General features: G+C 34.9%; 3 protein-coding genes across 5 annotated transcripts; 2 read left to right on the top strand and 1 right to left on the bottom strand.

Annotated features, from left to right (window-relative positions):
* The first annotated feature begins 364 nt into the window (after positions 1 to 364).
* On the top strand, positions 365 to 8,136 carry LOC18047083 (tubulin gamma-1 chain). Of its 2 annotated transcripts, none has more exons than XM_024186890.1 (12): positions 365 to 766; positions 1,529 to 1,729; positions 2,396 to 2,507; positions 2,840 to 3,240; positions 3,828 to 3,881; positions 3,952 to 4,056; positions 4,532 to 4,606; positions 4,714 to 4,758; positions 4,883 to 5,011; positions 5,365 to 5,469; positions 5,547 to 5,624; positions 7,990 to 8,136. In XM_024186890.1, exons 1-11 carry the CDS (start codon positions 638 to 640, stop codon positions 5,613 to 5,615), a joined length of 1,425 nt encoding a protein of 474 aa, XP_024042658.1. In that variant the 5' UTR covers positions 365 to 637; the 3' UTR covers positions 5,616 to 5,624; positions 7,990 to 8,136. The 2 variants fall into 2 exon arrangements, with proteins under 2 accessions (XP_024042658.1, XP_006444887.1); XM_006444824.2 differs by lacking the exon at positions 7,990 to 8,136 and adding an exon at positions 6,286 to 6,476.
* A 103-nt stretch (positions 8,137 to 8,239) lies between these two features.
* LOC18047084 (arabinogalactan peptide 16) lies at positions 8,240 to 9,145 on the top strand. Its single transcript, XM_006444825.2, has 2 exons — positions 8,240 to 8,540; positions 8,632 to 9,145. Exons 1-2 carry the CDS (start codon positions 8,411 to 8,413, stop codon positions 8,736 to 8,738), a joined length of 237 nt encoding a protein of 78 aa, XP_006444888.1. The 5' UTR covers positions 8,240 to 8,410; the 3' UTR covers positions 8,739 to 9,145.
* LOC18047085 (mitochondrial carrier protein MTM1) lies at positions 9,029 to 14,496 on the bottom strand. Of its 2 annotated transcripts, XM_006444826.2 has the most exons (10): positions 13,921 to 14,496; positions 13,310 to 13,384; positions 12,619 to 12,738; positions 12,009 to 12,068; positions 11,701 to 11,871; positions 11,088 to 11,187; positions 10,789 to 10,880; positions 10,519 to 10,668; positions 9,924 to 9,982; positions 9,029 to 9,775 (listed from the first exon to the last, which is right to left on the bottom strand). In XM_006444826.2, exons 1-10 carry the CDS (start codon positions 14,161 to 14,163, stop codon positions 9,640 to 9,642), a joined length of 1,206 nt encoding a protein of 401 aa, XP_006444889.2. In that variant the 5' UTR covers positions 14,164 to 14,496; the 3' UTR covers positions 9,029 to 9,639. The 2 variants fall into 2 exon arrangements, with proteins under 2 accessions (XP_006444889.2, XP_024042659.1); XM_024186891.1 differs by lacking the exon at positions 12,009 to 12,068.
* Between the last annotated feature and the right edge of the window lie 6,476 nt (positions 14,497 to 20,972).

The following is a 20,972-nucleotide window of genomic DNA, read 5'->3' on the forward strand; positions in this document are numbered from 1 at the left end:
GGCCAAAATTGCACTATCCAAGATGCACTACACTCGAGCTGACTGCGAGTCCCTGCCTGAGTGGAAGCTTGATCTTTTGCTTCAAGATTATAGCCTAACACTACCACTCGTTGGAAATGTCGACCAGAAGAGTATGTTTGCCATCGAAGCTTTTCTTATGGCCTAATTAATTAATTCATATTCTCTTTGCTATTTATTTTATTCTGCTACCGCCTACAATAATCCTTATTAGTGTTAACGACATCGCAGTAAGGCCTAACTACGGCCCAAGAAAAGGAAGCGTCACTCGAAAGTGCATGATTAGACTTAACCAAGGCCCATCAAAAGTAACATAAAAAAAATAGTATTTAATGCTCACATACCGCGCACGTTAGCGCTAACCGGATAATTCAAGTTTGATCAGGCACACGCTCGTCAGTGAGTGTGATTCAGTCAGTGTTCACGCTTCAGTCTTCACCGTATATAAATGTCATCATAATTCCCGGGATTCAGATATCTCATCTCGTATATTTCCCTCTCTTATTACCTTTTCAAAAAGCACCAACACCACAGCTAGAGTAGATTCTTTCGTCTCGCATTTTCTTCCATCCAAAAACCCTAATTTAATTTTTCATTCGGGATAAATTGAAAAAAAAAAATGCCGAGAGAAATTATCACTCTGCAGGTGGGGCAATGCGGGAATCAGATCGGAATGGAGTTCTGGAAACAACTCTGCCTCGAACACGGCATCAGCAAAGAAGGCATTCTCGAAGACTTCGCTACTCAGGTCCTTTCTCTTCTCTCTCTCTCTCTCTCTTTTTTCATTTTCCATTGTTTGCTTTTCTTTTAAAGTTTTCTTCCACGCATGCGCGCGCGCGCAAGGGCTTGCTATTTAGTTGCCGTGGGAACTGTCAATAACTAATTACACGATGGATTCTCATTTAATTGAAAGATGTTTGTTTGGTTTTACTTGTTTCCTCTGATAATTTTCATTTTTCATTTTGACAAATTTGTTTTTAGCAAATTTTATGTGAAAATTTGATTAATGTGAATTATGTTAGGGTTTTTCTTAGGTTGTTATTGATTAATGAGACTGTTAGATTAACCTGGAATTCTCATTTTCGCCTAGTAAATGCTTGGCTGCTACAAATACATATGAATGAATTCAATTTCGATCTATGTAACTTTCATGTTCACCGTTTTTTAGCTTTCTATTCCTGTTGTGGTGTGATACCATCATGGGATCTAATTTCCTGGGATCAAGGCTTGGTTCTGTTGGGTTATAGAATTCTTCAAGAAGTTCTTTGTTGGCTTTTATCTCAAGTGACAGCACTGATTACAATGGCCAGTCATTTAAGAAATGTAGGGATACAGGATTGACCCCATATAGTTTTAAGTCATAACAAACACTGAGATTGTGGATAAATTGAGTCTGCAAATCTTATTCAGGTTTAGCTACAGATAACGATTTGTCAATGTTTACTCTTTCTGCTATATTTGACAAATGGAGGGCTGGTATTCATCCATCTCATCATTATTGCTGTGGCAGGGAGGTGACAGGAAAGATGTATTTTTCTATCAAGCTGATGATCAGCATTATATTCCCCGAGCTTTACTGATAGATTTGGAGCCGAGAGTGATAAATGGAATTCAAAATAGTGAGTATAGAAATCTCTACAATCATGAGAACATCTTTGTTTCTGATCATGGTGGGGGTGCCGGAAATAATTGGGCCAGCGGATATCATCAGGTATTCTACTTGTCATTCATACTATGACATACTTTCTTTGAGTCAATGTCAATAAGCAAAGAATTCTTGCATATCCTGTCAAGAATTGAATGTAGATTTCTTTGATGTCTACCTTAACATTATGCACTACAGAACACATAAACGGTCACTCCATCTGTTGATTATTGTTAACGATTTTTCTTTCTAAATTATCATAAATGAATGCATATAATTGTGGTTCATATTGTGGGCCTTCATGTGGGCCATATTTTGAAATGATTGAATGGGGACGCAAATGTGAATTTTCTACAACATTGAAGTTTAATAGAAGTTTCCAGACCAGTCTGCTTGTTCATGCGGATAGTTGTGATAAATTGAAGGCTATAGTGAGTTGGAGGTTGTAATTGGTCCTGTGTCTAGAAGCAGTACTAATCTTTATAAATTGCTGATAATTTTGGAAGAGCTACTCATGATGCAACATCCAATTGAAAACTTAACCCTTTTTTTGCCCATTCCTTAAACCTTGTAAGGAAATAATTTAGACAATCAAGTGGGTGGTTTGCTATTTTCCTGGATGGCATGTTAAAATTACACGAATTTCTTGTTAGTTAATTGGAAGTGACCTTTTTGGTTATGAGATATCACTTAATTATTCAGGAGTTGTAATTTGTGTTTGTGTCTCAACAGGGGAAAGGTGTTGAAGAGGATATCATGGATATGATTGATAGAGAAGCTGATGGAAGCGATAGTCTTGAGGGATTTGTTCTATGCCATTCAATTGCTGGAGGAACAGGCTCAGGTCTCTTTACCTTTCATCACCTTGTTCCTGTATATTAAAATTTTTGAAGTTTTTTTAAGTGAAATATTTCACTCATGAATTTAATTGAAGTTTACTGTTTGGTTATATGAATCTTATTTGGATGAATCCATAAGTACTCTGGAAAACAAAAAGACAAATAAAATGACCGCTCAGTAGGGGCAGATGAACTATGCAGGTTGATATTTGCAGCTTTGAATTTCCAAAATTTTGATTTATTGTCTACATAGTTTACCATTGCTAATAATAGTATATATTTGATGACTTATGTACATCATTCTTGATTTTGAGTGTCTCTTCATCATGCATTGAAGGTATGGGTTCATATTTGTTGGAGACTTTAAATGATCGCTATAGCAAAAAGCTGGTTCAGACATACAGTGTATTTCCGAACCAGATGGAGACAAGTGATGTGGTGGTCCAACCGTACAACTCTCTCTTGACACTCAAGCGACTGACCCTAAATGCTGATTGTGTTGTTGTTCTTGACAATACTGCACTGAATCGAATTGCTGTGGAGCGCCTACATCTGCAAAATCCTACATTTGCTCAAACTAATTCATTGGTTTCCACTGTAATGTCTGCAAGCACAACCACATTGAGGTATCCAGGATACATGAATAATGACTTGGTTGGTCTTCTTGCCTCTTTAATTCCAACGCCGAGATGCCATTTTCTCATGACAGGATACACACCCCTAACTGTGGAACGTCAAGTAAGTTTTGAACATCCTGTTGTCTGCATCTGCACCTTTGCAGAAATTTGTATTTTTATGCATTTAATTTTTTTCGGTTGATTGTGTGGGTTATAGAAAAGTTTCAGTCAACTATTATTCTGCATTCCAAGATTTGACTGGAGTCTAAGAAACTCTCTACTTCTTTTTATTCAGTGGAGGATTGATATGTGTTATAAAGATGACCTAATGCAATAATTTTCACTTACAGTGAAGAAATATCATGTACTCAAATAAAAAGAAAAAAAAAAGTATTATCACATCAAGTTATTTCACTTTCAATCTTCAATAGTACCAAATTGTTATTCTACAGCCCAGGGTCCAACTTGAAGCTTGGGCTATTACATTTTAGAGGAGCTGCTTGACCAATTAAATCTCCAAAGTTCAGCAATTTATGAAATGGAAGCTGAAAGAGTGTAGCAGGATTGGTTCTGATGGAGTTGTTACTCTTTTTAGTATCATATAATTATTTTTTATATCTTATTCTTTCAAATTGGGTTTTGCATTTGTTGCCCTTAAAAGAGGAGGCTTTTAGCTGCAGTCTGATGCAAGTATATTCTCCTTGGCAGGCTAATGTGATCCGTAAAACTACTGTACTAGATGTTATGAGAAGACTGCTGCAGGTGAGAAACTTTTTCTAAAACTAATTCAATAAAGTGAAGATAGGCATTCTTCTGACCACTTTTTCTTCAGACCAAAAATATCATGGTTTCTTCTTACGCTCGTACAAAAGAAGCTAGTCAGGCTAAGTACATTTCTATATTGAATATCATTCAAGGAGAGGTGGACCCTACTCAGGTAATTTTATCATATATTGTTCATGTGGTTGCTATTACTTTTTCTTTTTTCTGGTTTGAAGATATATTATTCGGGCTTATGAGTGAACAAGCTACCTAGTTTCTTATCTTTGGCCTTTAAAACTTGGGAAATTATGCTCTTTGGTTTTTTTTATATGTTGCCTCTATGGCACCCGTTAAAAGTATATTTTTCTCCCTGGTTTGTTAAAGGGGCAAGTGTTACAGTGGTGGCAGATCATTTATATTGACCTAGGTTCAATTTGATTGAAACTTTACATCATGGTGTAATTGTACACACTATTATAGAGCTGATTGAAGATGGTAATGTTATTGGGCTATTTTTCTCTCTGTTATATTTTTTGGAACTTTTTGTAAAATGTTAGACTACTTTAATTCATCTTGCTTGTTTGAACTGCAATTGCCTTACAATAAACTCAAGGGGATTGCATTGATTTGCTGATTTGCTCTTTTGTCAGGTGCATGAAAGTTTACAGAGGATTCGTGAAAGAAAGCTTGTCAACTTTATTGAGTGGGGCCCTGCAAGTATTCAGGTCCTCTCCATTGAATTAGCAATCTTCTGGTCTTCATTCTTTTGACTTGAACTTGTGGCTCAATGCTGGGTTTAATATGACTTTTGCTGTTTGAGTTCCTTTTGTAGGTTGCTCTCTCTAGAAAGTCGCCATACGTTCAAACTGCACATAGGGTAGGATTTCATATCTTGTCTTTATTCACTATTTTTCATCCTTTCTAATGGTATACAATCATTTTGAATCTTACTGGGGATATCAACCTTTTTTGACTATAAACATATATGTTGTATTTGTAAGGTTAGTGGTCTCATGCTGGCAAGCCATACTAGTATCAGGCATCTCTTCAGCAAATGTTTGAGCCAATATGAGAAGTTGCGAAAAAAGCAAGCCTTTCTTGACAACTACCGAAAGTTTCCAATGTTTGCTGTAAGTTTCCAGCTTCACTACTGACATGATCAAATTCTGCTATGATTTGACAATTTTGCATATACCATCGGAATAATAAATTATTTTCCTCTCTTGTTATATATGCATTTACGCGTATGTTGTTTGATCATAAGATATTATTGTATTTGAATAAAATGTACGTCTCTATTTGAGGAATCAATTTTATACATCTGATAAATGTTCTAATAAATTGGGCACAGATTGTACTGTTCTCCTCATACCTTATTGACATAGGCCCTTTATGAATAATAGTCACTTAAGCTTGTGCTAGTTTTATCGACTGCTTGTGTTACATTTGCATATTATTTTGATGAAATATCAAACATTGGCAGGACAATGATCTTTCAGAATTTGATGAATCAAGGGACATAATTGAGAGCTTGGTTGATGAATATAAGGCTTGTGAATCCCCAGATTACATCAAATGGGGAATGGAGGTTTGTGATATGGCCCTGATGTCTTATGCCCTTAGTTCCTTGTGGATCTTACTGATTTACTTGATGATTTTATACAGGATCCTGACCACATTCTAACAGGAGAAGGCAATGCCACTGGATCAGTGGATCCAAACTTAGCAGTGTGAATAAACCAGGTAAGCTAAAATTGCATTATCCTTGAAAATTAGGAGTCTATGTTCTACGTTGCATGTATGTGCATGCCAAGCTTATATAACTGGCTCTGCTTGTAGTGGGGTACTTTTCAGAGGACAATTTTTATTGTTATACTGTCCAATAACTGGCCAAAAACCTGAGGAAAAGATTTATCCACTAAATGGTTAAATGTCATGTTCTTCTAATAGGTTACTGCATTAGATGATTGTATAATCAGTTAGAGCATCAATATATCGCATCTCAAAAATTTCTAGTAGTACAACTATAGTTGTGGATTCAATTTTTTTGCCCTTAAATAATCATTAGAAAGCTAAATTCCTGCACCAATGGCTCTCAACACTTACCAATGGGTTACAGCGACCATCCTTTTGTAGCTCTTTCTTTATATTTTACTTGAAGCTTTGGCATTGCAAGTGCTAGTGAAATCTTTGTATGTATTCTTTTAGAAGCTACTGAAGTAGCCTTAATGTTATAATTGCAAGGTTTGAATTCCCACAGTGTTTTCTCCATGGTTCACTCATGTAGATGTAGTATTATCTGATTTCCTTGGGGAAGCTTCTTCCCCCACCCACCCCTCCCCTTTTGAGTCAGAGAGTTGACTATCTTCAATTTTGTGACTATCTTCGATTTTGCTCACTACAGGATGTAGCCTTTTGGTGAAAGCATGCTGGAAGGAGAATTGTAATTAAACATGGGTGTTTGTATTTGAAGTTGTTCCTGTTGTGTGGAACGTTGAGTGATCTATAGTGCATTCAAGTTTTGGGTGTTTTTGTTTCAACTGATATTTATTGATACCCAAGTCTGAGAAATGCAGAATGTCACTGTTTTCATCAGATTGCCTTTGTTTTCCCCTAAAATCTAAAGAAATCCAGGCAGCACAGCTGGAGCCAGAATTTCAAAATTTCTGGCGTGGATTGACCTCTTCTTACAACTGATGGCTGATATGTTTCTCGTTTTCCTTATTCTATTGATGTATTATTTAATTCTTGGTCAGGATTTTGCATCATCTAAATATTTTTGAGAAAATTCTGTCATGCTACCATACTTCCCATGTGCCCTATTGTCGTCATTCGTTAGAGCAAAACATAGCATGTGGTGCATTGTGCGTACCACATGTTTTTTAGTCTCATTTATGATTGTGTTGACTGTCTTCTTCTTACTCAGTATCCTTTTGATATCATTATAATTATACAAGTTTCTCTGTTCTCTGAGTTTTAGACCCCATATTACTGAGAGCCCCTAAGAAATTGAGTTTTGAATCCCAGGTCACCTCTAGGCTGCCCCTATCAAATTGCTTATACCGAAAAACAATTTCGTGGTTTGAGAGATCGGATTAAAATATGTATAAAACATGGTTCTTTTATTTGTTTGATAGCCTGTGGCAACTGTAGTCTGCTGCGGGGCAACTCATATTCTTAGTACAAAGCATTTTGGATTTTAATTTATAATTTTGGCATTAGAAAAGATAATGATTACGACATGTAACGGTTAGGAACGGTCGTGATGAGACCGGCAATACAAGCTGTAATCGATTGTCGTAGGTGACTTAACTTCTAGGACAGATAAGAAAAGAGCAAAGAATTTCTGTTCCTTGTGTTACGTTTGTTAGTAAGACGTGGAATGCTACTGCTCCCCTAATTCTCCTTGACTGCGGTTATAGGTACAAATTGTGTGCAATAAAAAATCAAACTAATTTGAAGAAATTGAAATATTTGTAAACATGTTTTTAGTGCCTAGAGGAATCAAATACCTCCTAATACAATTATTTAATTGCTAAATAAAATGTTTCAGTTTACCATTATTGACATTGATACTAGTTTAAACACTAGTTTACGGAACTAAAGATTAGGAGAACAATAGACTCCAAAATCCCTAGAATTATATAAATACGATAATTACGATAATAATTTAAAAGAGATAAAAATAACCTAACATTTATTTTGTAAATGTTTATTTTTTAGAAGACCACATCAACTGCATGGTCACAATTTTGTATGGTAAGAGAAGAGAATTTACAAAAATTGAATTTAAAATAAAAAATTGGTTTTAAATTTTTTTTCGTGGCACTTATTCTATAACTTGTTACACATCATACCTTATATTATTTAGGATGGAAAGATGGTTGTTTGTCAATCATTACTTTATTTCGCCAACCACATGCCTTCATTTACTTTTTTTTTTTTTAAAATGTGCAATTAGCTCCGCAAGACCACAATGGATTCATCGAAGTCTCGAATCAGTTGTGGTGTCCAGATAATAATACTCGTAAACGCATGAGAGGCATCTTGTAACAACTTTAAAAACAATGAAATTAGCCGTTAAATCCGTTATAATTTTGAATGGTAGGTGGGGCACGTTCGCAGGAAAAAGAATTGGGTGACAACTTGGCTGACAGTCTGTAGCCGAATGAAGCTTTAGTTTTAGTAGGGAGTCACATGGCCTTCTTGTCGTATAATCAACCATCACTAACCTCAATCTAAGTGGACCCCGACGCAAGCACAAATCAAATTACAATTATACCCTTGATCGATTGCTGGATTTCTCTATATCTCATCCTCATCATCAGCTCTCTCTCTCTCTCTCTTCTTCCATTTCCAGCCTTATTTAAAAAGAGAGAAACTACTGCTACAAATTAAATCACCGATCCCCGCATTCGCATTCTCTCTCGCAAATTCGAACCTTTGGCTGTTGTTCCTCTCTTAAGTCACAATATTACTGGAATTCGTCGGAAAAAAAGAAATATTAAAAGAGAGAAGAGTCAAGAAAAATGGAGGTTATTACATCAAGAGTATTTGTCTGCTTCTTGGCACTTTTGGGTCTTATACTCGCCATAGCCTCTCCTGCAGTTGAAGCCCAATCTCCTGCGACTGCTCCTGCTCCTGCCCCTTCTAGCGATGGTAGGTTTTCTTCCCTTAGAATCAATTTAAATCTGCCTTTTTGGTTATTTTTTCTTTCCGGGATGATTACCGAGTTTGTATTGTTGTTCAGGAACATCAATCGACCAAGGGATCGCGTACTTGCTCATGCTGGTGGCTCTGCTTCTTACATACCTCATCCACCCACTAGACGCATCTTCCTCTTACAGCTTCTTTTAAATTATTTTCTTCTTCTTCTTCTTCTTCTCAATCTTAGAATTCTTAGAAGTTGGGGCTGGATGATGGGGCTATGTATGTCCGTATAAATTGGTAGTGCGGGAAGAATTTTTTATTTTTATTTTTATTTTTCTCTTTCTTGTGTGTGATTCTTGGATCTTATTATTGTTATTGGTGTGTGTATTTATCTCGAGCATTTCATCCAGCCGCGAGGTGGATTCTTTTGCTTTCTTGTGCCTTGGTAGTAATTTTACCTTGTTAATCTGCTGCCTAATAAATACCACCAAAGAATATTGAACAGCAAACCAAAATTCCTTCTTGCACATTAAAATCCAAATTGAAACGCCATCTCACATTAAAAAACAGAGATGAAATGAAATACAAGCTGGTGATGCCAAAAAAAAAAAAAAGTATAAAAGAGATTAACTTTCTACCATACGTACCATGTACCCATATAGCCGTAGAAGGCAAAACTCAATTGAAACTCCCTTATCTAACATCCATGGTCCATGGCTTACTCTCTACATTGATGGAATTTGAAGGTAACTTTCTTTCAAAGAAGACAAAGGCACTGAAAAAATCTCTCTCATTCGAAGAGAGGAAATGGCCTTCACCAAAAAAAGGGGAAAAAAAAAATTCTCTCAAAGAAGCTTCCACTTGGTCAGCCTTGAAAATGGAATGAATTGAAGATTGTGGGTGTGGTGGACGGTCTGTTGTATCCTTCCTCTTGATCAAGGTGTCTAGGATGCAGAATATGATCTGTTTTAATCCTGTTTTATCCTTCAGCTAGATTAAGGTATCTATAATGCATAATATAATACGTTTTATCCTTCAGCTTGAGTAATGTGTCTGTAATGCCGAATATCGAATAAAATTTTCAGCCGGCAATATCAACTTATGCCTTTCAATTATTGAGTTGGTGTCTTTGATATAAAGCATACTTGACAACCTCATAGAAGGAGACTACAATGCCAACAGATGGACCGGCACGAGCAACACGGGGCCCTACTCCTGTAAACAATCCTTTCATTCCTCCATCCCTGTTCCAGGGGAAATTTTGGGGTCATGAAGGTCAATTGGAGCAAATATTCTTGAAAGCAAAACATCAATATAGTCTAAGAATCATTTTGACATTCTTCGGCTGGTAATATAAAATACAAAATGAAAACTAATAAGAGTGCTACCCACCTCCAGATTTCCATCAATGTTTGCCTTGTAGTCATATTTAATGCCCTAGTAGGATCCTTCTGAAGATGGCAAAAGGAAAACTGTATTAAGAACCAAAACAATTAAAGGAACCAAGGAAATAATCACTGAGAGTCAATTCAGCCATTCCAATTCCTTAATTGTGCTCCCCTTTATAGCTGAAGTTGGTTGGTCCAATGTTCTCATTGCTATCTCTAGTGACAATTTAATTTCCATCAAGGTATTTTGGTCAATGAAAACAGACAAATATAAATGATGTCAATACAAAGGTAACAGTTCAATTTACTACTACCTAAGATTCCCTGTCCATGCACAAAAGAAAGACATTCCACCTTTGAAGGTACTGCCTCAGTCAAGTTTTTGACACAATCAATGCGCATTCAGACAGATATGATGGTTGCTTAAAAAAATAAAAAATAAAAAAATCCTCCCCGAGGTACCAAAGTTTTTCCTTTTTTCAATTTCATTTTGCCTGTCACAGAACAATTTTTTCTAGTTGTGGGGAATCAAGGGCGGCACAAAATCCTAACAGAAAAGATTAGATCCATGTCAGTGAAGCTTGGTTCTGAGAAACAACCTCTATTTGATGTCGTGTCCTAGAAACATCCAAGGGACATGTAGCTGCAGCTGCAATGCTCCCTGCGACAAAACCACCAGTGAAGTTTGCCCCCAGGATACTGGTAACCCTGGCATCATCACCCACCAGGGAAAGAATACTTCTCCTGATCTACACAAATGAAAATAGGAAAATAGCATAAGTTTGACATCTCCCAAAGGGTAACATAAAGATGTCAATGTTTGAAAATTAAGATATATCTTGTAACTTCTCGAGAGAATAAAATCTCACTGGCTCAAGGGTTGACCAACAGATAGCAGAGAAGGGAACATCACGAGCAAGCTGTGCTCCAACACCAGTCCACAAGATCCGGTAGTTTTGTACTGTTAAAAAGGATGTGTTCGCAATGATATCAAAAAGGGCATCTGAGAACTAATGTAGTTAAATTTTTGAGATTATTCATCAAGCTCAATCAGTTCACAATACATTACCAGATAATTGCATATGCTCATTCAACATCAACTGAAAACCAAATTTAAGAGAGCAAGGACAATACTTTCTATTATCCATTCCAAACATAGCCAACTTACACTTTTGAGAGCTATTTCGGCTCTTGAGCGGGTTGACAACACCAACAAGTGTCTTCCACACTCCTGGAGGCTTCACACCAGACTGTGTTTCAGTGAATGCCTAAAATGCATAGAAAATCAGAAGAATAACATTTCATTAAAAAATATTAAAAATAAATAATCATATTAAAAGAGATAAATGTGCCTTCATGCATAGTCAAGGACGTAACTAATAGAACACACTCATGAAAATGGATAGTGAATGCCTCAGGAGTATTTTATCTAAGGAGTAATGGATGCCAATTTTTTTCTGTATAGCAATGCCACCAGTCCTTTATAGTAAATACTACTAGTATTCCTACAATTTTGTCCCATAAAATTGAGTGTAAATGGTCAAGTAAGAAGGCAGAACCACCAGTAGAATCTCACATCAATATCCTACAATTGGATAGAGTATTCAATTTCCGAATACCTATGCTACACTCTACTCCCAATGTGGATTTTATGAGATAATTGAACAACCAAGATGGTCCACTGCTATCAATAAGACATCAAAATCAAGCAGACAAATCAGCTACAATCTTGTACTTCATGGTCATATTGGGTAAGAAACAAGAAAAATATATAAATATACCTGCATCCGTGTCCTTGCCAATTCGATGGGGTAACAACTAATACATGCTAACGAACGTGCAACAGACCCAGCAACTAGGGGGACATATGGTGTCAACATTGGAGCATTGCCAGTGGTGAAATTTTCCATCAAATTGCGAAAACCGTCATAACAAGGAAGGTAAATTCCCACCTGAAAAAAGTAATTAACAGAAAAAAATAAAAAAGAAAAGATAATCATCAGAATGAAAAACAATTTCAATGCCACACTGATGTATGGGATGAAATATTTGAAGAAACACAAGCAATTTATGTACAGGAGAGACTTACTGTTGGCACAGACAATGCTAAACTTGCATAAGTGCCTCTCCATAGTCGGGCAAATCCCTCCTGCACATGTTTAGCTCTTATGAAACCATTGATATTAATGATCAAAATTTAAGATTCACCAACATTAGCACCAAGCAATCTATTTATTGAAGGCATACAAAATCTCTTTCCATAATATATGTAATCACACTGCAAGTAAAATGCAGTACATTAAAATGCCATCAGTTGACTTGTTCTAAACAATGTCTATAAGACATTCTTTACAAATCCCAGTTCTTATGGAGTTATTTTGCCCATGGATCAAATCACTTTAGGACTGGAAAAATGACGTCATCTAAATAGGAAATCAGGAGTATTAACATGTAATTCCGATTGAATTTAGTTTTTCTTCTTCATAATTTTCCAGTGAACTATAACAACTGCTTTCTAGGATCTCTTTCTTCTTTGGAGATACAATACTTTACAAAGACCCAATATAAAACTCTTTAGGATAAAAATAGTCCTAGGAAAGCTTTTCTCCACAGATGTAAACTATACACTTTTGGAAAACTTCAATTCTTTTTATCAGATATATGTGCAATTTATTCATAAAGTCCTTGTATCCACCAACCTGGCGTACGACTTTGTAGAAAAGATCCAGTGTTCCTTTATATCGATTACATTCTGGAGCTGGTTCTGTGCCTGGAACTGCACATGTGCATGATGGAGAATTTCTCATATCTGAAAGCATCTGCAGAAACAATTTGAAAGACAGTACTCATCACAAGATCATATAACATAGAGCAGTAAGAATAGTAATGTCTATGCATAACGATCATAACAGAAAAGAGAATTCATCTATCAAATTTGTCATTCCAACCCTCTCAAAATACTAACTGAAGGAGAGGAGGAGACAAATTTAACAAAAGCAAACCAAGGGGGAAAACCAGAGGGAAGCAAAACAGATGACATGCATTTTTAAAACATTTGGATTCATTCTCTCAACAAGTTATCTAACACTTAATACATTTAGTACCTACAGAAGTTAGACGGTGGCCAGAGCTTAGACCACAATAGCAATTGATGAAATTTCATAATGTAAAATACCACTCAGTTTTGGTAAGACTGTTATGTGTGCTCAATATAAGTCATTTTGATATCAGGACACGAAGATTTTTTTCTTGATATGGCTATTCATGTACAGAGAAGATACCCCACTTTCTCTAATATCAATGTTTCAAGCATTTTCTTTCCTCTTAAGATACCATTTCGGATAGTGTAGAATGCAAAGTAAAGAATCCCAAAAAGGGCAGCTCACATACCATGTTACTTTCAAAAGATGCTGTACGACATAGACCCTCATAAGGGACGCCAGCAGCCTGGGCTTGCAACCTTGTCTGAAGATGAAGGCAGGACATCTATTAGCTTTTTAGCTTCATCATGAAATCTCAAAAGATGAAGCAATGTGAAGACTAGGATTTCTGAAAAAAGTTAAACTGGAGAAGAGATAGAGGATCCATGCAACAAGCATAACTCAAATTTAGAAAATAATTGGGCGACTTTAGCCCACGTTTAAAATATTTATAATAATTAGTAAAAGAATCGTGAAAAGTAGCTAAATAAAGAAAATTTAATTTTTCAATCTTTTTGCTTCCTTTTCTTTCATTCTCTGAAAGAATCATAGCTTTTCAAGGACTGAGAATAATGACACAACATTTGGATTCTATTCTTGAGATAGAGAGAAACAATAATTAACATCTATCCACAATACGATTCTCAAAAGTAGTAATAATACTAACAATAATAAAAAATAATGAAAATGACAATTAAAGGGAAGAAAAATTTCGATATAACAGAGCAAAATTAGCAATGAATAAGTTAAATAAAGAAAAAATGAAATGAAAATTTAGGTGGAGTAGAGTCATTACAAAACCTTAGCGACATCGAGAGGATTAACAATAACGGCAGAAACGATAGCAGCGCCGGCAGCAGAGAAAGCCCTTTCTGCAAACCCCAAACTGAAATCATTTATGGCTTCTGAATGCCGTAAAGCTTCCTCTTTAGACGAAGTCTCTGATGATACTGTCACAGACGAAACGCTTCCCTCCAAATCAACCCTAGTCGCCGCCGCCGCGCTCATCCATGAAGGCACACTCACCCTTGAGCCCACCACCATTCCCCTCTTGTTTACTTGTAAAATTCCAAACAATTTGCATATACCAAAACAGCAGAACTCGAAATGCGAATCAAAAGAAACAATAAGGTAGTGAGGTTTGTAATCCTTTGAACATTAGTTTTTTTTTTTTTTTTTAAAGTCAAATTTTGGTTGGTTTTAGTATATTCTATCTATCTAGGTCTTTCCAATTAATTTGCATGGGAAAGAAAGAAAGAAAGAGGAGGGCCTAAAGCGATTGGTGCGGTGCGGTGGCGTGTAAGTGATGGCGCCAAGTAACTGATCGTTGTCTGACGTGTACTTCTCGAATAAAGACTCATCCCGAGAGAACATGAACTTGACACGCAAATTTTGCACATTCTGTTGTTGTATTGGATAATAAACAAAATAATTTAGTATTTATTTATTAAATACGATATATTAGAGGTGATACTTGACCTTTTAATTTATCTTACTAGTCTCCTCTTCTTAATTAATATTACTTATATTATAACTATCTTCATTAAAAATAAAAATAATTCAATATTAAATATTTTTCTTCACTCCCAATATTTCAATAGATTAATTTCTTATCTTTTTTATTGATTAAAAATTTAAATCAAATATAACTCTTACTTGAATCCCGAATGTTGAAATTAAATAAAATTTTAGATTATCATACAAAGTAAAAACAGTATCATTAATAACAATGAAACTCACCATTTATTCATAAAATTTAACAAAATCCAATACTAAAACTCATCATATGTTAGTTGATGTGATTTGATTAATGGTAGAGAAGATAGATGGTGGTGGTGATGAACTTGTTAATAAAGACAAGTAATGAGGTTGATGGTTATGCTAGAGAGAGCGAGGAGGGTTGGGGCAGAGAGAGAATATAATAAAATAAAAACTAATTTTTTATTATAATAAGGTAATTATGAAAAGTAATCAAATAAATTGAAAGTCAATGACTGTGAGATAATTGGAGGGTGTCAAATATCATTAGAGTAGAACTTTTAACACCAATAAAATACCCCTAAATAATTCTTAGACGAGAAATTATCATTCGTATATCTTAAATTTGCGTTTTTATAAAAAAAAATACTACAACAGTTTAAGGGTGTATCAATCGTCCACCTTAAATTGACAAAAGTTATCTGTCGACCACTAAACCGTTAGATGTCGTTTGAAAGTTAACGGAACTATAATGAATTAACGATTTTACCCTTGAAAATTATCACTTGTATACCCTTAAAATCTCTTATGATCACTTATATACCTTTAAATTGTCACTTGTATCATATGAAAAGACAAAATTACCCTTATGACGTCATCATATTTAACTGGCAACTAACGGTTTGGTGGATGACATATACAGTTTGTCAACTTAGGATGGATGACTGATATACCCTAAAAGCGTTGTAGTAAATTTGATAACGGAATAAACTAAATGTATACGATTGATAATTTCCCTTCTTATAATACCCTTTTTGAATTATATTTTCTTTCCAAAATAGCCCAGGTTTAATTTATAAAATATCAATCCATAATTAAAATCAAACATTTTGTCATTAAATTTCATGTAGAAAAAGTATTTCTTTTAAGTTTTTAATTTATAACTGCACGCACATCCTAAAATCTTAAATTATTTTTTTGTTACATAATTTCTAATTTCATAATTCTAAATTCTTCAAAAAAAAATTTTGATTAAAATTTAAATTACAAATATAAATTATGAAATGGGGCAGGCGTAAAAATATTATTAAAATAATAATTTATTTAAGTGTTTAAAAGAAAAAAAATTAATTTGTTTCTGATCGTCTAAGTAATTTCAGTTAAAAAATGGTTTTTATAAGGAATTTAAAAGGAGTTTCCAAAGGCCTACTCATATCATTGCTGTATACGATGGGCCCTGTATTTCCAATAGGGCTCCTATTGAGTTATTTGGGCCTACGATGTGGGCCATAAGAATTAGCAGGTTGATTACGAGCTTCTTGTTCTTATTAATTAGCTTATTGTGTTATTTTGATCGCAATCTCAAACGAATTCATCTAGTGTGTGTTTTCTTTGTACTTGATTTGTAAAAGTAATTTTATTTTAGGGTTCAAAATATTTCGGCGGGTCCAAATTGGACAATTTTTTTCTTTAATGTAATGGAGCTTAGTAAAGACGAGGGCAAAACAGAACGGAAACAGGAGTCCTATACCTATCATTCAAATTGAACAACTTTGAATGAGCAAATAGAATACGGGATTTGCAAGAGGATCGACGCGAGTTGAATGGGACACGCACAAATGAAAAATAATGCTTCTATTCAAAGTCCAAAACCACAAAGGGATGTTGAATTGCTGTAATAGCAAGAGACAACATAGCTACTGAGAATCAAATCTTAATACTGTTCGAGAAAGGGGGGGGGGGGGGGGGGGAGGAGCCCCTCTGCCGCAAAAGACGCGGAACTGTTTTTACAGCATTTCTTGATTCAACAGATAAAAGAATTCTTCTCTGCGACTGCGAACAGCAGTACACTTGCCTGGATCTGGAATGATAAAGGTGAAGCGTTGATGAAATGCTTGCCGCAACCAATGATCAATTTGGCAACAGATTTTTCTCCGCCTGTACGGGTTAAAAAAAAAGAAAAAAGAAAAATCTGAATGTGATGCAACTGACAAGAAAACTGAAAATCCTTTGTCTTGTCTTCTAAATCACAACTGAGAGCAGTTTTTTGGTGTCCAAAACATGCATTCAGCTGTTTCAACTGCTCTTCCTTGAAATGGTGTTAGTTGTTCCATGAGACGTAATCTGGTGTTTTGCAAACAAAGTGAAAAGCCGCACGCCTATCTGTCAGTTGCCAAGACCGCATCTGCTGCAAGCAATTTCCTGAATATATATATAGAAAGCGTACAAGAACTGATAAGAGTGGCAGAAAAAACATTTACCTGAAAATAGACCAGCAACTCTTCAACTTCCTTCAATGAATTTCCTAAAGCAGTCGATCTCTCCCTCTCCCTCTCCGCAACGCTACCGAAGCGACCAGCATGTTCTGCACGAAATTTACAGAAAAGCTGATACTGCTTTCAGATTCACATTTGCAGAGCATAATTGTGGCTTGTCCCAACTCCATCAATGAATTCATCATGATCATTCATAGCCCATCAGCTCTTCAAATATAAATGATCCTGTCCAAATAGTTATTTTGTTTTCTTTTCTAATATGTCTGCACTTGTATTATGACATTTCAATCCCTGCGTGTTTCTTTTTCTTTTTTTTCGCAATCTCTCTTTACCATTACGCTTTTTCAGACTTATTTTGTAGCTGGAGCGCCTGAGACAATTTGGAATTAAAGCTAGGCCTCTTCTTCTTTTTAGTATGCTCTGCAATTAATATTTCGTACTGCAAATCATTTCGGTCTCTTTCTCTTTCACCTTTATTTATGTGGATTCGCTTTAAAGTGACGTTTTGTTAGGGCCTGAGAAGCTTAGCTGTTACACATGTTGCTAGTGCCGCAGTCACAGTCCCACGCTCCTTATGTTCAGCCAGCCCATCGCATGTATATTGGGTGAATTGGTTCAGGTATGGTATCAACATCTATGCACCATGCACCAGGATACAACCCATCTCTGTCCTTTTTCTGAAACACTAAAACATTCTTTTTCCTCTATTTTTTTTTTTTTTGAGTAATGATAATCTAAATTTATATTTTAAATGATATAATATACATGATACGTCATTCGTTAAATAATTTATAATTTTTAATAATTTATAAAGAGATTTTACGGTATAAATAGTTCATTATTTATAGTTTTTAAATTGAACAATATATTTATTACCCATAAGTCATTTTTTTTTCTTTTTCAAATTAATTTAACAGTTTATTCTTCGTAGAGTCTTTCAATCTATACATAAAAGACTTCCCAGCCTGATGAGTAATGAGTTAAACTTGAAAATATCCTGAAGGGTTTTAAAAGATTTTCGGAAGGTCCAATAATCCAACTTTTTGTTTAACGAATGACCCAAAACAGTGGCTACCGACGACGAACTAAATATTCTGCCGAGTGTGAAGTCATGATGTATGTATATAACGGCCAAATCGGATAAGCTAACATTTACATTACTGCTTATATTTTAATCCTCGCCTCATGACTTTAAGCTTAAACTTATAAAAACAATATTGATCATGAACATTAATGTCCATATGGATAGCAACATGTTCAAATACAAACAAAGGAGAAGAAAAAGAGGACCCAATACTTATATTTCAGAAACACACCTCATTCAATTTTTCCTTCAATTATTATCCGAAAAAAAAAATGCTATTAATTAGTAAAACCTAGACCCCACGACTGTGATCATCCAAAGTTCTTAGCTAATGGGCCCTAAATGTTTGTATTCATTGAACTGCAATCAATAAGATGACAGGATAAGATTAGATGTCGATCACGGCATAAATTTTGCTGGAGCTCACTTTCTGATCATTGCCAACACAAAATTAGTTACCATTTGGTGACCCAAAAAAATATATATAAATAAAGAGCTCAAGAAGCCCGGCAAGAGTCTAATATTGAGGGCGATTGGCCGAAGTTTAATTATTCGATAGTTAGTTAAAATTATGCGAAATGATAATTTTTGCATATTATCATTAACATTGTATTTGTGTTTGAAATATCAAATAAAAAACACAATCATTAGGGGAATGAGTCATAATGTTATGCTTATGCGTATTTGGAATATTTTTTTCATTACTTTTCGTTTCCTTCTTTATCTTTTCGGCTCTCATACGTGATACATGGCCGTCATTTGTCTGTTTAAACAATTGAATTCTTGGGGTTTCAAGCATGATCCACGTTGTTTGACTTTAATTAATTCATTTGGCTTAACATATTATTTAATTTTATTTTTGAAGCTGGGTTTGTATATTTTTCTTTTTCCAGAGATTAAAATATTGGAACTCTAATTCTATTCTCGGGCAAAATTAAAGAAATAGAATATTGAATCATTTGTAAATTCAACGCGGGCTTAAGAAACAAAAACACATACAGATGCAGTGCAATCATTTGTAAATTCAACGCGGGCTTAAGAAACGAAAACACATACAGATGCAGTGCAGCACTGCAGCACCGACACTGAACGAGGTGTCAGAGGGCTGAGCAGACAAACAAGGGCGGAGCTCACAGGGCTTAGATTATTACATAAAATTTTCAAAACGGGTTATATAGATTAAAAAGGTACGTGCACTTTTTTCTGAAAAGTTAAGGGAGAAAAAATTTGATGTTATGAGGAGATTTACAGGATTAAACTGAAGATTTTGTATTTAAATCTCATGATATTATCATATTTTATTTAAGAATTTATTGATTCTATGAAAGTTTGTCGGTGTTACGCCACTCTTTAATTTAAACGAAGCTCTCCTCGCAAACAAAGACATTTTAGAATACATCTAAAGTACCATATCAGTCATACAATAAGTAAATAATATCATGACATATGTGCATTTATTTTAAAAAACTATCGTGCAAGTGGTGATTGTATTTAATTCAACTATACATGCCATTCATGTATTAATTTTTGTAATGCATATGAGATATTTTAAAATTTCTCCAAAACAACAAATGAGGCACTGGCTTTGTCACTATTACATGCATTAAATTTGTGCAAATGCTACGGTAGGAAACTATTAAACAAAGGCAAACAAGTGGGTCTGATTCGAACATCTTCCAAGAGATTTAGTAACAGTATCAGAGACTTTGTACAGGAAGTTAGGTATGAATTTTTCCTTTCAAATTTTAAAACGTTATCCAACTGCAGGAAAAAAAGAAAAAAGAAAAGAAAAGCCAGGCAGCAATAGCCAAATAACGAAAGCTTTTTGTAGATTATTTTTGACCATATGTTCAGAAAAAGATACCGCTCGTGGCCGGAGAATTAAGCGCTCCGGGAATTCACTTGAAAAGCAGGGCGGCTTGTCTTTGGATTACAGAAAATCCCACCTTAGCCTTGTGCCTATTGCCTATTCCCACCATTTCCAAGATATCGAGACTTTGACTGTTTGACACACACACACACACACACACACATATATATATATATATGGGTCTAACTGTGATGCAACAGTTACATGGCACCACACTTATTGTCATATTAGACAACCCCGTTGGATGCTTTTCTATTTATCAGCCACCGGTAACCGTTTCATTAATTATAACTAATATGCGTCAACTGGATTAACGGCCAATTAACGGTCAATTGTTCGAGATATGATATTAATTATATGTTTTGGAATCATTAATATCTTTCTCTTTTGAATGGGAGTTATATTTAAGTTCCTCTCATTCGAAAAAAAGAAAAAAGAGTTCCTCAATCAGCCAATCCTAATGCTAAAGAACTAATGTGCGTCAACTGGATTAACGGCCAATTTTGCCCAATATCTATATAACAGTTTCAATTTTATTATTATTATTTTTTTGGTGGATGGAAGCTCAATAATATTCAACTTCTAATTATTTTGATTGAAACTTCACTAACATGTTCGTAATTTGAGAGATACCCAAAATTTTGCTTCACCATGATATTTCCAACGGTCTAATTATTTGACTTATAAAAAATTTGTATGTGAGAAGATGAGATAATATAGGGAAAATATTTCTAAATGTATTGAATTTGGATTAAATATATAAGATTTAAACAATCATAAACTGTTGAATTAGTTTAGGCTAATATTCACTTACGAAGCTATCGAGTGTTGAATCACTTTTATTTATTTCAATCTAATGGTTGCATCCAATAAGACAAAAAAGTATAATATTAAATATAATACAACCAACTCATATATATATATA

This window comes from Citrus clementina, unplaced genomic scaffold (assembly GCF_000493195.1).
Source record: "Citrus clementina cultivar Clemenules unplaced genomic scaffold, Citrus_clementina_v1.0 scaffold_3, whole genome shotgun sequence".
Taxonomy (NCBI): domain Eukaryota; kingdom Viridiplantae; phylum Streptophyta; class Magnoliopsida; order Sapindales; family Rutaceae; genus Citrus; species Citrus x clementina.

What these genes read in the sequence shown, in the direction of transcription:
- LOC18047083 (XM_024186890.1), top strand. Translation starts at nt 638, where the DNA reads ATGCCGAGAGAAATTATCACTCTGCAGGTGGGGCAATGCGGGAATCAG. An exon ending in GGGCCAGCGGATATCATCAG is followed by an intron (nt 1,730 to 2,395) that starts GTATTCTACTTG and finishes GTGTCTCAACAG; the next exon opens with GGGAAAGGTGTTGAAGAGGA. An exon ending in ACGTTCAAACTGCACATAGG is followed by an intron (nt 4,759 to 4,882) that starts GTAGGATTTCAT and finishes TGTATTTGTAAG; the next exon opens with GTTAGTGGTCTCATGCTGGC.
- LOC18047084 (XM_006444825.2), top strand. Translation starts at nt 8,411, where the DNA reads ATGGAGGTTATTACATCAAGAGTATTTGTCTGCTTCTTGGCACTTTTG. An exon ending in TCCTGCCCCTTCTAGCGATG is followed by an intron (nt 8,541 to 8,631) that starts GTAGGTTTTCTT and finishes ATTGTTGTTCAG; the next exon opens with GAACATCAATCGACCAAGGG.
- LOC18047085 (XM_006444826.2), bottom strand. Translation starts at nt 14,163, where the DNA reads ATGGTGGTGGGCTCAAGGGTGAGTGTGCCTTCATGGATGAGCGCGGCG. An exon ending in TGGCAAGGACACGGATGCAG is followed by an intron (nt 11,188 to 11,700) that starts GTATATTTATAT and finishes TATGCATTTTAG; the next exon opens with GCATTCACTGAAACACAGTC. An exon ending in CCGAAATAGCTCTCAAAAGT is followed by an intron (nt 10,881 to 11,087) that starts GTAAGTTGGCTA and finishes CCTTTTTAACAG; the next exon opens with TACAAAACTACCGGATCTTG.